General features: G+C 43.6%; 1 protein-coding gene across 6 annotated transcripts in view; it reads right to left on the bottom strand.

Moving 5' to 3' along the window:
- Positions 1–16,867, bottom strand: part of Tecpr2 (tectonin beta-propeller repeat containing 2) — a 105,261-nt gene that overhangs the window by 53,304 nt on the left and 35,090 nt on the right. For 5 of the 6 annotated variants that reach the window (XM_052738990.1, XM_052738994.1, XM_052738993.1 and 2 more), the window contains 3 exons: positions 12,235–12,392; positions 5,361–5,670; positions 2,510–2,642 (listed from right to left, as the gene is read on the bottom strand). In XM_052738990.1, coding sequence (XP_052594950.1) covers positions 2,510–2,642; positions 5,361–5,670; positions 12,235–12,392 — 601 coding nt within the window. The remainder of the gene's footprint in view (positions 1–2,509; positions 2,643–5,360; positions 5,671–12,234; positions 12,393–16,867) is intronic. The other variant, XM_052738995.1, reaches the window with a different exon arrangement.

Below are 16,867 nucleotides of genomic sequence, written 5' to 3'. Positions count from 1 at the left end.
TAGCTTGAGCACCAGCAGTCACAGGACAACCAAGACTCTCTCCTGCTAAAAACTGAGCAACTCCAAATTCCCCAAACCGGGAGAAACTCAAAGGACCACACAGCAGACGGCAAGGGGCCTTTGTGCTCCAGGAAGCTCATATATTAAAATCAGTAAAATAGTTGACTGCAGTTGTTTTTTGTAAAAAACCACCAGTAACAGAACATCACTAAATATAAAGCATTTCTCATTTCATTCTATAAATTCTTTATAAATTTTTCTGTATCAAGAAGTTAAATTCCTTATTTATACTATGCCTTCACTATACCTTAATATTACCCAAGAGGCATTAAAAAATGCCTGCATCGACCGGGCAGTGGTGGTACACACCTTTAATCTCAGCACTCAGGAGGCAGAGCCAGGAGGATTTCTATGAGTTCAAGGCCATCCTGGTCTACAGAGCGAGATCTAGGACAGGCACCAAAACTACACAGAGAAATCTTGTCTCAAACCGCTCCTCCGCCCCCCAAATGCCTGTGTCTTATAATCAAATTCCTTGAAATTCAAGGAAGAAAAGTGAATTTCCCATAGGATGGGTTCATAACAGAGGAGGACAGAGGTGGGCAGTGTCAATGCAAGCATAGAGCAGGGTGAAGGCCATGGGCCCCAGTGAAAAAGACCCAGTAAGCGTCCCACTGCAGTGGACCCTCCCCTCCTTCAACATAGCATTACTGAGGTAGGTCTTCAGGGCTGGGGCCTCCAATGCTAACACCCTCCACACGAAACCGATGTGCACTTCGACCAGTGCAGTCATCCTTTCCTTACCAAGTATCTACTGGGTGCCATGTTCTGCACAAGGTGCCATGTAACAGCAGTCAACAAGACACGTGAACTCTTATCCTTGGGGCACAAACATTCCCCTAAAGGTTGTTCACTAGGGCAGGAGAGGGGCTGACCTCTGCTCTGAAGTGACTTGCCAAAGATCACACAAATTAATGGGAATGCTAGGTTTGGAGCTGTACTGTGTTATGTGGAACCACTATCAACATGTAACTACTGAAATTCAAGTGAATTAAAATTAAACAAAATTTAAAATTCACATTTGAAACAGTTATCCCTGCAGATAAACTGCTCCCGGAGAGCAGTGGCTGAGTCACTGCTCTTTTCTGTTAGCCACACTGTAACTTGCTTATCCTGTTTTAGGGGTCTTCAGATCATAAATTTTATGCACTTCTTATAAGAATTCTGGTTTTGGGGTTGGGGGTTTAGCTCAGTGGTAGAGTGCTTACATAGCAAGCGCAAGGCCCTGGGTTTGGTCCTCAGCTCTGGGGTGGGAGGTGGGGGGGGGAAGAATTCTGGTTTTATAATATCAATTCCAAGTTGTCCTCTACTGCTTGAAAAGATAAGTGGTAACAATAAAGGGCGGCTGGCAAGATGCTGTCACCACCAAAAGCAGGTTTAGCATGGAGTCCCAGTTACACCAAGTTGAATGAAAACACTGTTAACGATTCTTTGCTCACTAGGAGTAGTTACAGAGTAGGCATTTAGTATGTGCAAGGCCTGGGGGCTGAATCCCAGCACTGCAAAACAAAATAAGGTCTCCTGGCAAATACCTGTAATCCCAGCACTTTGGAGGCTAAGTCAGAAGAAATGAAACGTTAGGGCCAACCTGGGCTATATTATAAGATCCTGCCTAAAAACTAAAAACAAATCAAAACAAACAAAACACATTAGGGTATGCATGAACTATAAAATTAAAAACCAAAGCACAGGGCAAAATATCAATCCCAAAGGACAGTCTGTGTCTAGGGTAATATATACCAGATTGCAAGTTTCATGGTTTTAAAATTACACAAATCTGTGTCTCAGAGATATTAACTACACACAGTGTCTCAGACAGGGCACCGAGGGCCAGGCAAGTGGTTTCTGATTTCTCCTTCCTACTCACTCAACCACCCATCCTCACATTTAGAGCATCTCCACCACTGTGAGACTGTCCAATATATATCTTAGAGCAGGTCACTTCCGTGACAAGCATCCTGAGTGTTTTCAGAATCCTAAGCCTACAAATACCTCCATGTTTAAGCAAACCCCAAACTATCTTTCTTTCTTTTTTTACATTTTTTTGTTGTTATTTAGTTTTCAATACAGGGTTTCTCTGTGTAGCCCAGGCTGTCCTGGAACTCCCTCTGTAGAGCAAGCTGGCCTCACCTGCTTCAGCCTCCCTGAGTGTTCAGATTAAAGGTACACAGTTGGTTTAAACTACATTTATCTTTTTTTTTGGGAGGGGGGCTTTTCGAGACAGGGTTTCTCTGTGTAGCTTTGGCGCCTTTCCTTGAACTCACTCTGTAGCCCAAGGCTGGCCTTGAATTCACAGAGATCCACCTGCCTCTGCCTCCCGAGTGCTGGGATTAAAGGTGTGCGCCACCACCACCTGGCTTAAACTGAATTTATCTTACCACAAGCGGGAAGGACACTTTTCAGAGCATAGGACTCAGTACACACAGCACACTTGGTACTGAATACAAACCTATGGATCCGAGTCCTTCAGGCCTGCTTGAAATCCTTATAATGTTCCTATCTCCCTTTAGGAAAAATATTTCATTTTCTGTGCAGGAAACAGACACAATATCACCCAGTCCTTCCAAACCAGCAACAGTGGCCTGTCAAAAAACAAACAAGAAACATGAAACCAGGCAATAAAAACAAAAACAGAACAAGCAAGCGTGATAATCCAAATAATTATAATTGTTGGATTTTGTTATGGCAGTTCTGGAAAACTCTTAAAAGCAATTCAACCCACAGTTGGGTAGTATTTGATATACAGGACCTAAACCACGTAACTTAGCACTAAGGTGCCATTGAGGTGCACAGCTTCTCCCACCTCTCAGCCATTCTCTTCCTGGACCTGCCAGCTCTCACTCTTCTTATGAAAGCTTATACTCCTTGTCAGGGCAGGAGGCCTAGCATTCTGACTGCCGTCATCCCGCCTATTTTGTGCTTCAAGGACTCAGTGCGTGCCGGGCGAAAGCCTAGCTTGCTCTTGTGGCCTATGCACATAGCACAGGCTTTTCTCCTGCTGGGCGTCCCTTCCTGTTCACTGGGAAGGCTTGGCCTTAGGAAGTGCTGCTTGAGCACTGTCACCTTGAACAATGACTAAGTCTGCCCAGGGGTTGACAGCATGTGCTACAAACCGCTATGTCATGCATCTCTCCTGGACTGGCCAGGAATGATACACCAGCCAACCAATGCCCTTATTCTGTTCTTTCCTATGGGAGACTAGGAGCCTTGCAGCCCAAGACTTTTGAGTGAATGAAAGAAGGGAGGAAAAAGCAGATTGCACCCCATAGGATTATCCTGAGTCCACACAAATCTAAACCAGTTCTTGCTTTTCAGCTGACAGTACGCATGAGAGATTAGTTCACTGCAGGAGACACTGAGCCTAGGTTCCCTGCTAATTTTTAGGCAGCCTTGACAGAAAGCTGGAAACACGACAGTAGATTCCCAAAGCTGCCCATCATGGTGCTTCAGAGAGGTGCAGACTCTGATGGTGGAGCCAGTGTCTATTCACAGACACACTGTCTCCATTTCCCTGCCTATGAAATGAAGTTAATTATACCTGTGTTGAGAGGCACAGAGGAAGCGCTCAGATGAAAAGGACTGATGCATAATTGCAACATGTCTTAAAGCCAATAATTAAGTTCAACAGGAACCCAGGAGAAAAGTTAAGTCATCCATAATGGGAGAAACTAAATAAACTAATGAAGGGTTAGAAGGTGAGCCCTTAATCTAGAACCCTGGTGCCCCACTGTACAGATAAGAGAACCAAGTTCAGGCAGATCATAGACTTGTAGGGCCAAGTTACCTCTACACCAAAAGTGTCACCAAGCATGGCTGGTAACTAGGGAGGTGTCAGTGGGGCAGCTAAGTTTGATTCTCTGTGGATGCTCTCTCTAGAGATGCTAAGCCACAGGCCCACAGAGCTAATGTGGAGGGAGACAGCCTGGCCTGAATTCTGGAGGCCTAGAGTAGGGAGTGGGGCAGGCAGAAGCTCTGATCTTAGGACAAGAAGTAACTGACACCAAACAGCTTTGTTTAAAGTCCTCAATCAGATTCTGGGAGTGACCTGTTATCACCTTGATCCAGGCAGAACTCGTTTTCTACTGGGAGTTAATGATCCTGGGAAGTTGCCAAGATATGCCAGTAAATTTCTAAAAAGAAAGGGGAAAAAGGCAAAATAATATGGCTGTCTTTGGATAAGAAGCACAGTAAAAGAAGAAGAAAAAACCCAACAAACCAACAAACCAAAACAGCAACAAGGGAAGAGCGTGTGGGAGGGAAGGACCCTGCTCCTGGGCTGGCACTATCCGTGAGGCCTGGGAGTCAGTCCTCAGAGTTACTGTTTCTCTAACATTTGATCCATCACTGGATGAGATTACAGTAATTTAGTAGCCAGAAAACACATAATCTAGGAAGGCCTGGTGGCACAGGTGTAATCCCAGGTACTTGACAGGCTGAGTCAAGGCAATCAAAAGTTTAAGGCCTATCTGAGCTACAGAAAGGGTTCAAGACCAGCCTGGGCAGCTTAATGAGTCCCCGTGTCAAAATAAAAAGTAAAAAACAAAAACAAAACAGGGCTGATGATATAGCTCAATAGTAGAGCATCTGACTAGCATTCATGAGGCCCTGGGTTCAACCCCAAGTTCTGCAAATGCCAAACTAAAACAAAATACATGACCTAGAAGCAGGCAGAGCATATGCTTAACATGCACAAACACCCTGAATTCAATAACAAGAAAAACGTATGCATGCATGTCTGAACACATACATACATGCATGCACGGAAAAGAAAAGAAAGGAAGGGAAGGGTGGGTCGGTGAGAGGCTTGGCAGCAAAGGTAAGGGGACTTACCATCAAACCAGATGACCTGAGTTCAATCCCTGGCACCCAACGTGGAAGGACAGAAACAACTCCACAAGTTGTTGTCTGACCTCCACATGGGTGCCAGGACATGCAGGTGTGATCACAAGTAGGCACATGTGCATGCACATACACACAACATACACAAATATAATTTTTAAAAATGACCTAGAAAGGTTATAATGAACAAGTTTAATTTGGGGCTTTAAAGACCCCCCCAAAACATCTAATTTCTCGGCAGAGTAGGACTATGAATGTCAAAAAGCAAATTATTTTTCAAATCTACAAAAATTACTGAACTCCATTTGATTTCCTTGATTGTCTCAAAGGAAAAGAAAAAAAAGCAAGCACTAGAGTTAATGCTGCTCCTTCATCTCTCCAGGAGCCCAGTGGCTGAACACCTGAGGACCTGACCCTCCTCTTGCCCCGTGACCCTAAAGACAGGTGCAGTTCCCACACACCTGGTTGACGGTATCCAGAAGATAGATACTGTACTCATTCCAGCTCAGCACCCAGCCTTCTCGAAAGAAGCACGAAACGAGCCCCAGGTGTTTCTCAGGTGAGCTGCAGCTTCCCCTATCAGGCTCCAGGCGAGGGTAGAGCTCAAAAGGTGTGACTCCTCCAGCAAAGACATCCTTGAGGATAAACGTGGCTTGAACCGTCCCATGGACATCGGCCTTCCACAGCCGTAGCCCAGGCCGGGCTGCATACAGGGTGAGGTCACTTTGCTTACACAGTCCTGGTATAAAACAAGCACCAAATTTCCCAGTACTAAAATCGGAAGAAAAAAAAAAAAAAAACGAAAGAAAGGAAAAAAACAAAAAACAAAAACAGGCATGGACTGACTTGAAGTGATATAATCGTCAACTCCTAATATCAGCTCTAAGAATCTACTAACACAAGTCCTTGTCCTGTCTACTGAGTGCTGCTCACTAAATCACACTAGCATCCTTGTGCCACCCAGGCCCCCCACGCCTTCACAAGTACATACTACCTGGAGCATGCATCCTAGATTCTGAGGATCATCAACGGTACCCACCACAGCTTGCTCGCCCATGCTTACGCCCATTCTCCCTTTAATACTTGCTGCAACTCCACGAGGCAACTATTCGAGCTTCTGTTACAGAAGAAGGAGTGACAAATGCAGGGCTGTCCCTGCTAACTCTGCCCTGCAGTGCTGTTCCTTCTCAAGTCTGATCCTGTGGTCACTCCCTCATTTCTTGAATGAAAAGCTTTACATCTAGAGTAGCTCATCTATATCTCTTTCAAAACTTCTCCAAACCCATCAAGTGTACCAGTTTCTCTTCCCATTCTCAAGCTTGGTGTTATTTTCTGATAAAACTTTGAAGTACCCAACACACACAAAAGAGCATAGGTGGGAGCTGAAGAGATGGCCCTGTGGTAAAGTGCACTGTTGCTCTTGGAGATGTCCCAGATTTGGTTCCCAGGATCCACAGGGTGGCTCACAATTAGCTGTAACTCAAGTTCTAGGGGATCTGATGCCCATTTCTGACCTCCTTGAGTACCAGGCACTCATATACTGCATATATACACACTCATATACTGCATATATACACACTCAAATACTGCATATATATATACACACACACACACACATATATATATGTATATATATGCAGGTACAAGACTCATAAAATAAATATTTTTTATTTTTTATTTTTTCGAGACAGGGTTTCTCTGTGTAAACAGCCCTAGCTGTCCTAGAACTTGATCTGTAGACCAGGCTGGCCTCGAACTCACAGAAATCCACCTGCCTCTTGCCTCCCAAATGCTGGCATTAAAGGCGTGTGCCACCACACTCAGCTATATATATTTAAAAAGAGATAAAGGTGCTGGATGATAGTGGTGCACTCATTTAATCCCAGCACTCAGGAGGCAGAAGCAAAGCAGATCTTTGCATTCAAGGACAATCTAGACTACAAAACAAGTTTCAGAACAGCCAGGATTATACAGAGAAACTCTGTCTCAAAAAAAAATTTTAACCGGGCGGTGGTGGTGCACGCCTTTAGTCCCAGCACTCGGGAGGCAGAGCCAGGTGGATCTCTGTGAGTTCGAGGCCAGTCTGGTCTACAGAGCGAGATCCAGGACAGGAACCAAACTACACAGAGAAACTCTGTCTCGAAAAACTAATAATAATAATAACAACAATAAATAAAATGAACATATCTAACAAAAAAATTTTTTTTATAAGAGTGTTCACAATAAATGTCATAAAGCCTAATGGAATGTGCACCGGGGACCCATTCTCTACCTTCAGACCAAGTCAGCAGCTGCATCATGCATGCACTTTGGGCTCCTAATGATTTGCCCAGCCAAAATTCAGACCAATGGTCTAAATTTTGTGTGTATCATTCTCATTTTTATTGACACTTCAGTTACATATCTATTTACCCCAACACTAATTTGGCACTTTCATTTTAATAAATGATGCCATTTGTATAATTTGGCAGCTTGTCTTTTCAATATTTTTAATTTAGGGGATAATTTTTTTTTAATTATGTGCTTTTGTGTGTGTTTACATGCATGTGAGAGCAAGTGCCAGTGGAGGCCAGAAGATGGCACAGGATCCCCTGGAACTAGAGTTAGAGGAGTTGTGAGCCATCCAATGTGGATGATGGGAAAGGAACTCTTATCCTCAGTAAGAACAGTTATGTGCTCTTAGCTGTTGAGGTACCTCTCCAGCTTTACACATACCTATATACATAGTGTACACACCCCACTTTTTGATAATTTTAAGTAACTTGTGTTTTATACTTAACATTGTTTCTAAGATTTATCTTTGATTTTAAAAAGGAAGCTTTAGTGCTTATTCATTTTGACTGCTGTATAGTTTTTCACAATTTACTCAATTGTTAAAATTATCCCTTTTTTGAGGTAAGCTATCATTACATAGTCCAGAGTGACCTCAAACTCAAAATTCTATTGTCTCAACCTCTTAGATTCCATTGTACTACACCTGACTTCTTATTGTTAAAAAAATCCATATATATTGCTACAAAATGTTTCCTGGGGATACTGGAATATGCATGAATTTGGGGAAAGTGTGCATATCTATGAATCTAATATTTACCTTATTTAGTTTTTATGATACTGGGAATTGAGCTATGAGCCTTGAACATGGTGGACAAGCACTCTACTACCCAGCTACACATGAAGTATTTGTTTTTTAGAAATAATTTATTCTAGGTTAAGAGTACTTGCTGCTCTTCCAGTGGACTAAATAAAATCTTAAAAATAAATAACTTATTTAATCTTATTACTGGATTGTTGCTGTTGTTAATTTGTTGGGTTTGAGGCAGGGTCTCATGAAGCCAACACTAGCATGGAATTTGGTAGGCTATGGTGATTGCTATATAGCCGAGGATGACCTTGAACTTCTGATCTACTTGTCTCCACTAACCAAGAGCTGGGATTACAGGGGTATACCACTGAGCCCACCTAAGACATTTTGTTCCTTTTCTTTTCTTTCCCATATGGCTGGAGATTAAACTCAGGGCCTCATCCATGCTAGGCAAGTACTCTGCCACTGTGCTACCAGTCTGGTATTTGAATTACTATTTTCTTTTGGCACACAACTCGGAATGGAGCCCAAGCTTCACATATGCTAGGTAAGTCCTTGACCACTGTGCAACACCTTAGACTTTTTCTTAAACTATTTCTTGTTGGTTTGTTTGGTTTTCTGAGACAAGGTCTCATTATGCAACTCTGGATGGCCTGTAAATGACTGTGTAGACCAGGCCTGCCTCTGCTGGGTTAAAGGCATGTGCCACTACGGCTAGCTTTCTTAAACTATTTTGCATAATGGTACTATGTGCCATAAACATTTTTTGCACATCCTTCCTAGGATACAGGCCTAATAAAGTTATTTCCAGAGTAAGATTGGTGAGTTGTTGCATTCAAGTTTATAGTCAATATGCTTATACCAGTCTACCCATGAGACCCCCACCTCAGCCCCTGCCCCACGGACTGAGTTCTCAGGAGCTCTGTTTTGTATCTTTGCCAATGCTCAGATTTCAACCAGAGTTCAAATTGAAGAGTTTTAGCTCACCTCTAAGCCTTTTTCTAAACAGTTCTTTCTTAAAAGGGCACTGGTTTGAGTGTACAGTTATTAGCCTTTTGAGATCTCTGTGTGCTAAGCTGTAGGAAACATGCCGTCCACACTCAGGGACAAGTGGAGACTGAAGGAGAGCGCTACAGGACAGCTCAAAACCATTCTCAGTCTTCTGCCTGAGAAGCTACCTTGTCCCATCTGTTCACAGCCCAACTCTTTTCACTCCCCATCACCCCTAAGGGGATAGTTATCTGGGGGTGGGGGAGTACTGGCAGCTTAGTAATTAAATCCCTCTAGATAGGATCCAGGGAAGATATCATATGTCAGATTCAGCTTTGGAACAAGGATCGTTAGACTAATCAACTGCTTTGAGTCCACAGAGTTTTCATAGACAACTATGTAATAGGACTGTGTCTGATTCTTGTCTTTAGTGGGTTTGTTCTAGTGAGGCCCCCTAAACAAAAAAGCCCAAAGGAATTCTAGTTAGGCAGCCCAGTGCCTCTTCTTCTACCTGTCAAACCATCTGTTTGGGGATCCCATTGCTAAGCCTGTCTTCTTTCTGTCTATGAGAGCTCTCCACTCTCTCGTGCCTTCTGTCTGTCTGCTGTACGTAACCAGGGCATGTGTTTTCACATGTGCTCCTATAAAACTGTGATGCTAGACGATGCGTGGAGGTGAAGGTGACGGTGAGCTCTTCACCGGGGCTCACCCCACACGACAGCAGGCGTGTGTATAGGAGGAGAATGGGCATCTTCAAGAGGGGCCTGAGGAGAGCTGGCTTTGAGAATGTGGGTGTGTTCAGGGGGTGAGGGGTTCTGTGAGGGAGCTAGCAGAAGACATTTAGCTGGAAAGGACCAGCCCATGAAGCAGCCATTCCCAAACACTTGCTGAATGAAGCATGTGGACAGGTATAGCCTCATCCTTGTAATCGTCACCTAAGGCAGCACATGACAGAAAGGTAAGCCCTAAGACAAGTTAGAAACGCTTGCACTTATCTTGCTTTACGCTCTAAGGTTCTACAAATTCATCCTTCTCCTGAGAAGGAGGACATATTCCTCTGTTTCTGCATGCTGGACCAGTGGCCTAGAGTATACTTTTAGTAAAGGCTGACAAAAGACCCTACCATACCACACACAGGACAGGCATTGAAAGTTTCCAAGCACAAGATAAGGGAGCCTTTTTTCTTTTTTTTCTCTCTCTCTTTTTTTTTTTCCCTTTCTTTTCTTTTTTGATTTTTTGAGACAAGGTTTCTCTGTGTAGTTTTGGTGCCTGTCCTGGATCTCATTCTGTAGACCAGGCTGTGCTGTGGGATGTTCTGTATGTTAAATGTGTTGCTCTGATTGGTTAATAAATAAAACACTGATTGGCCAGTAGCCAGGCAGGAAGTATAGGTGGGACAAGCAGAGAAGAGAATTCTGGGACCAGGAAGGCTGAGTCAGATAGACACTGCCAGCCACCGCCATAACAAGCAAGATTTAAGGTACTGGTAAGCCATGAGGCAACTTATAGATTAATAAAAATGGGTTAATTTAAGATATAAGAACTAGATAACAAGAAGCCTGCTGCGGCCATACAGTTTGTAAGCAATATAAGTCTCTGTGTGTTTACTTGATTGGGTCTGAGCGGTTGCAGGACTGGCAGGTGAGAGAGATTTGTCCTGACCCTGGGCCAGGCAGGACTGGAGAAAACTCTAGCTACAAGGCTGGCCTAGAACTCACAGAGATTCCACCTAGTTCTGCCTCCCGAGTGCTGGGATTAAAGGCTTGGCAGGCCTTTCTTTACAGTCCTCAATTCTTCCAATGAGCTAGAACTTGCCATCAAGCAGAAGGAGATATACACAGAGGTAAAGTCAGAACTCAGATCTGCAGAATCAGGCTGCATAAATCCAGAGGTTTCCAGGGCCAACAGGAAGACCCCTATTATAAAGAGGCCAGACTACTGATGGCATTAAGAAGGTGTTGAGAAAAGAACACAGGAGCCAAAGAGTGGGTATGAGAGAATCTTCCAATAGGAAAGTTGCCAGGCAGAGAAGAGAATAAGCCTAGTGTTGCTGCAAAGCACAAGGCACAGGACAGATCATGAATGCACTAGACTGTCTGCTCTCACTCTCCCTCCCTTCACACTTGTCACCAATGGCACCACCAGCCCCGGGGAGGCCTCCCAATGCCTGTCGGTCTCTTTCTTCTCCAGTCTGCCTCAAATCCTCTCAACATTCCCTAACCCACTGCCATCCTGCCCGAAACCTATGCAGGCAACAATATCCCTTTACTGAAAGGAGGACACAAGATGGGAGCCCTCTTACTCTCAAAACTACTTAACAGCAACATCCACTTGGCTCCTGGCCCTCCTTCTCAGGTAAGGTCACCACTGCTCTGCCTCCCTCCTCCCCACCTTCACACAAAGTAGTTACAGAGGGCTACAAGCTTTCTCCTTTTTCTATTTTTTCAGGAGGACAGTAATATTCAGGATGCATATGTTCCTTTTGTGGGGAGTCCTAGGTCTTTCGCCTTCTCTTTGCTGTCCTTCCTCTAGCAGGTTATTTAAGGAGAGGCATACTCTTTCATCCTGGATCCCTCCCCTTCTTAGCCTCTCCTACTCAGTACATAGTCCTCACACCTACAAGAACCCTTCTCTGACCCCAGGTTGAGTAGAGGCCTGGTTAAATTTCTTTCTTTGTTTGTTGAAACAGGATTTCTCTTGCATAGCCCTGGCTGTCCTGGAACTCACTCTGTACACCAGGCTGGCCTCAAATTCAGAGATCTGCCTGCCTCTGCCTCCCTAGTGCTGGGATTAAAGGTGTGCACCACTGCCACCCTGCCCCTGCTTAAGTTTCTATAGCATGCTAAAGTGTACTCCAGAGCTATTAGCAAAACCCTCAGCAAGACCTGGATCTTTTAGTCTCCATGATGGGAGAGGCCCACATCTGCTAGGCTACCTAGTCTCATCACAACCTGCTAGTATGCAGCACACTAGGAGCCAGGGGCACAGAGAGGACCATGGAGAGAAACCATGCTTGGAGTGGACACACAACACTGTCTTCTAGGCTCCTCAGATCCAGTCCTGGGTTGCAGTGGCTATATTCCCAGGCCTCTGAATCTCAACTAGAAGACTTCCTGTTCCCATCAGACTCCACAAAGCATCTTTGGAAGGCATAGGCTACCAGGAACTCCAGCTGGTGTGGCTGTGGTCTCACATCTGGCTACCAGGAAACCTACAACTTAGAGGCCAGTACTGAGAGCCACAGGAATATGCCTGAAGCTTACCTTTTCCGTGGCTGGGATCCAATCTGCTTGACAGCCTGTTCCTCTGTGTAAAAGAGCAGGCTTCTCTGCAAGGTCGACACGAGCAGCACTTTCTGGCTGTAATCCAGCTGCACAATGGAAGACGGCTCTTCCAACACAAGGTGTGAGCTGCAGGTACCCTGTGAGAGAGCCAGGCCAGGGGTGGGTCAAAGCTGCCCAGCTTCCCTCACAGTGGTCAGACATACTTCTTGCTAATGTACTGAACTCAAAAGCACTCTGTGGTACCAGGCACGGTGTGCATACCTACAATCTCAGCACTTGGAAGACAGAGGCAAGAAGATCAAGAGTTCAAGGTCATTCTTGGCCATATAGTAAGTCTGAGGTCAGTTTGGGCTACACGAGACCCTGTCACAACAAAACAAAACAACAACAAAAAGTATGCTTTAATTTTCTCCAGATTCATTGTTAACCTACTGCAATGACATTTGGAAAATTCCTTACTAACAAGAAAACAATAAATATAACATCTATCTCATACTATATCAAGGTTGAAAAGAAACATCAAAAAACCTACATATTTCTCTAACAATGTTCTAGTAAATAATTCAAAGAAGAATCCATTAAAAATATGCCATACCATGTGTATTAAGTATCTTATAATATATAAGAGTATGATTGTCTAGGAAGTCACTGTGACAGTGGTCTGCTCTCATATTCTCTCTACAAGGAGTCTGAAGCAACCCTGTAGGCATTACATCCTTCCAACTGGAAGGGTCACAGAAAACATGTTAGAAAGAAATTAGAGGGATGGCTCAGCAGATAAAACAGGCTTGTCACACAAGCCTGATAACCTGAGTTCAACCCTAGGAACCCATTAGTGAAGCAGAGAACTGACTCCTGAAAGTTGTCCTCTGACCTTGACATGTGACTTTGAATTCTCCATACTCCTCCTTATACATACGTACACACACACACACACACACACACACACACACACACACACACACACACAATAAAAATGTATTAAATACATGATTAATAGCATTTTATAGACATACAGTGACTTTCTAAAGGCATTTTACTGTTTTTTTAAAGATTTATTTATTTATTATGTATACAATATTCTGTCTGAATATATGCATGCAGGCCAGAAGAGGGCACTGGATCTCATTACAGATGGTTGTGAGCCAACATGTGGTTGTTGAGAATGGAACTCAGGACCTCTGGAAGAGCAGCCAGTGCTCTTAACCGCTGAGCCATCTCTCCAGCCCCATTTTACTGTTAATACAAAACACATTTATGTATCAAGAATCTGATTTTAATCCAGGTATAGTGGTACATGCTGCTAATCTCGGCATTCAGGAGACTGAGATAGGCTTTGCTGTGAGTTCAGAGCCAACCTGAGCTATATATAAAGACTCAGTCTCAAAAAGCCTGTTTCTGTCACTCTTCGTCTCAGCAGCCTCTCCTGGTTCCATCAGCAGTCTGCTCACAGAGATGAGGGGAGCAACAACCGCAGCAGCACTGTGATCAACTGTCTAAGAATAATGCTGCAAGAGCTGGGCGTGGTGCAGGCCTTTAATTCCAGCACTTTAATCCTAGGAGAGCTAGGCAGATCTCTAAGTTCAAGGCCAGCCTGATCAATATACCAAGTTCCAGGACAGCCAGGGCTGCACAGAGAGACTGTCTCAAAACAAAAACAAACAAACAAAAAGAATAATGCAACATTACTGACCTTCGTGTGTCTAAGAGGACAATGAGATCCACTGATAAAATTTATACACAGTAAAATCCACCATTTTTAGGTTTCTGACTTCAATTTTCATATATCTATAGTTATCTAACTACAACACAATCAACCACAATCAAGATGGTGAAATTTCCATTCTCTCCAAATACTGAAAACTTTGAAGGCAGATTCCCCTTTGTCTGAGTTAGTCAGAATGTAACTTTCTAGTTGTTAACTTAGCCTACGATAGGGTTACACTATGCTGTATTTCATAAAAACAAGTATTCTCTCGTCTTTTTTTTTTTTTCTTTCAAATCTCATTAAGCACCTGTGTCTTTTAAAATAAGTTTTCAAGGGCTGGAGAGATGGCTCAGCAGTTAGGAGCATGGGTTGCTCTTCCAGAGGCCCTGGGTTTGGTTCCCAAGACCCACAAGGAGACTCACACCACCTCCAACTCCAGTTCCAGTTCACTCCAAAGGATATGATGCCCTCTTCTGGCCTCTGATGGGGCACTGCACACAAGTGATGCATAGACATACATGCAGGCAAAATATTCAGGTACATGAAATAAAAATAAATCTTTAAAAAGAAATAAATAACTCTTCAGGGTGTTTCTGGACATTTTCCCCCCAAATTTTATTTCCCTTCCATTTCCTGAATAGGGACGCGTGAGTGGCTCTCTCTTGGCTTCTTTAGCGATCTGCTCATAGGGACAGGAGTGGATGGCAGGGAGCAACAACTCCACAGAAGCACCAGGAAAGAGCAGAATCTAAACCCTCGATACCTTGACAAGAGATGTTCCCACAGAGCAGCAGTTCTAAGTGGGATCCACATACCCCTAGGTCTCTAAGACTCTCTCATAGCATATGCCAGGCCCAAACCATTTTCATAGAACACTGAGATATTGTTATATGCCCTTTATCTGAAATTTTAAAATTGTATTTTATGTGTATGGGTGTTTTGCCCGATGTATGTTTGTATATCATATATGTCCCTGGTAGCCACGGAGGCCAGAAGAGGGTATCAGATCCTCTGGAACCCGAGTTACAGATGGTTATGAGCTATCATGTGAGTGCTGGGAATCGAACCTAGGTCTTTTGGTAAAGCATCCTGTGCTTTTAACCTTTGAGCCATTGATAAACCAGCCTGCCTCCAACTTAGGCTTCAAAGCCATCTTATAGTAAAGATAAACTAGGTCCATTCATGTTTATAATTAAATCTCTGTTTATCAAGGATTCAGGTCACCTGTAACCTGAACTACAGATGGTAGTTATACTGCCTGCTGCAGGAAACGGCAACCATGTCTTTGTTTCTAATGGTTGTTATGAGCACCTTTTCATGTTGCTCCCATGATTCTGTCTATTTGCCTGCGAAATCCCCTATTTGGAAACCCTCTACCTTGGTGCTATAAAAACCCTTATCTTGCCCATGTTCAATGCTGATCTCTTGAACCCCACCTGTAGGGGGAGACAGCCCATGAACCCAAATTAAAAACACTTGTTTTAATTTATTTGGCCATGGTGGTTTGGGTTGGTGATCTTTCTCCTCCCATCTTTGGGATTAACATCATCTCTCTATCTGCATGCCCTTTCCATCACTACTGTTGTTTTGCTAAATGGATGTGTCATGCCCACCAAAATGCCCTCTAAAGGCTTTCACTGAAAGCACAGGAACCACTGTGTATAGAGCCACTTGGAACCTCATCATGAACACTGACCACTGCACCAAACTCTACAAAAGTCACCATTCCCCCACCACAAACTCACACTAAAAATATGATCTTGATGGAGAAAAATGGTAATTTCACCCCTAGGAAATGGTGGTTTTGCACTGGATATGACCAAATGGAATGTGCACACATGGACCTCCTGCATAATGAAGCACACTGCGTCTCAAGGAAAAGAACCTGTAGCTGGTGGTGGTGGCACATGCCTTTAGTCCAAGTGCTCAGGAGGCAGAGGCAGGTGGAACTTTGAGTTCCAGGCCAGCCTGGTCTACAGAGTGAGTTCCAGGACAGCCAGGGCTACACAGAGAAACCCTGTCTTGAAAAACAAAAAACAAAACAAAACAAAACAAAAAATTCTGTGCCATGGGAGGAGTGTAACTCAAACCAGATGTTGTTTTTACACACCATTTTCACTTGAAACACTGTAATTACAGGGAGTGAGGTATTGGCAGACATTATCTATGTAAATAAAGAGAGCTTGTTGTTTCAGTATTTGTTACCTTCAAGTGAAGATGAAAATTTTGAAAACTTGTATCTATATAAATTAGACAAAATTCCAAAAGCTGGAGAATTTTGTGATCAGCATCATGGAGATATTAGTAATGGCATTTTCCTTTCTTTTTTAAAAACTATTTACTTATTTTATGTAATATAGGTGTTTTGTCTGCATGAATGTCTATGCACCAAGTGTATGCCTGATGCCCCAGAGGCCAGAAGAAGGTGTCAGATTACACAGAACTAGAGTTAGTTGCGAGCCACCCCGTGGGTGCTAGAAACTGAACTCAGGTCCTCTGGAAGAGCACCCAGTGCTGCTCTCAACTGCTTAGTCATCTCTCCAGCCTCAGCCTTCTGATATTATATAATACATGTGTGAACATCTGGAAGATCAGCACCCTCTGAGATTCCTATTCTTCTGTGACTGGCACGTGATACTGAAAATCATGCAAGGGTAAGAGATCCCCTCAAAATATAAGATAAACCACGGGTTTTAATGTAACAAGGTAGGAAAAACCCACCAATGGTTTTAGATTCCACACTGCAATCAGTTTTTTTAAAAAAACCCCACGTGACAAAGCTGCTCCCTAAAGCCACAGGATAGGCTGCCTCTTGTCTGTGAAGCAGTCCTCAGAAGCCTTAGGAATAATATATGTTACTGCTTTACTTTTGAAAGATTTCTTCTTTTTATTTTATGTGCATGA

The sequence above is a fragment of the Peromyscus californicus genome, unplaced genomic scaffold (assembly GCF_007827085.1).
Source record: "Peromyscus californicus insignis strain IS unplaced genomic scaffold, ASM782708v3 Scaffold_15__1_contigs__length_86483966, whole genome shotgun sequence".
NCBI lineage: Eukaryota > Metazoa > Chordata > Mammalia > Rodentia > Cricetidae > Peromyscus > Peromyscus californicus.
This window is presented reverse-complemented; position numbering and strand designations above follow the sequence as displayed.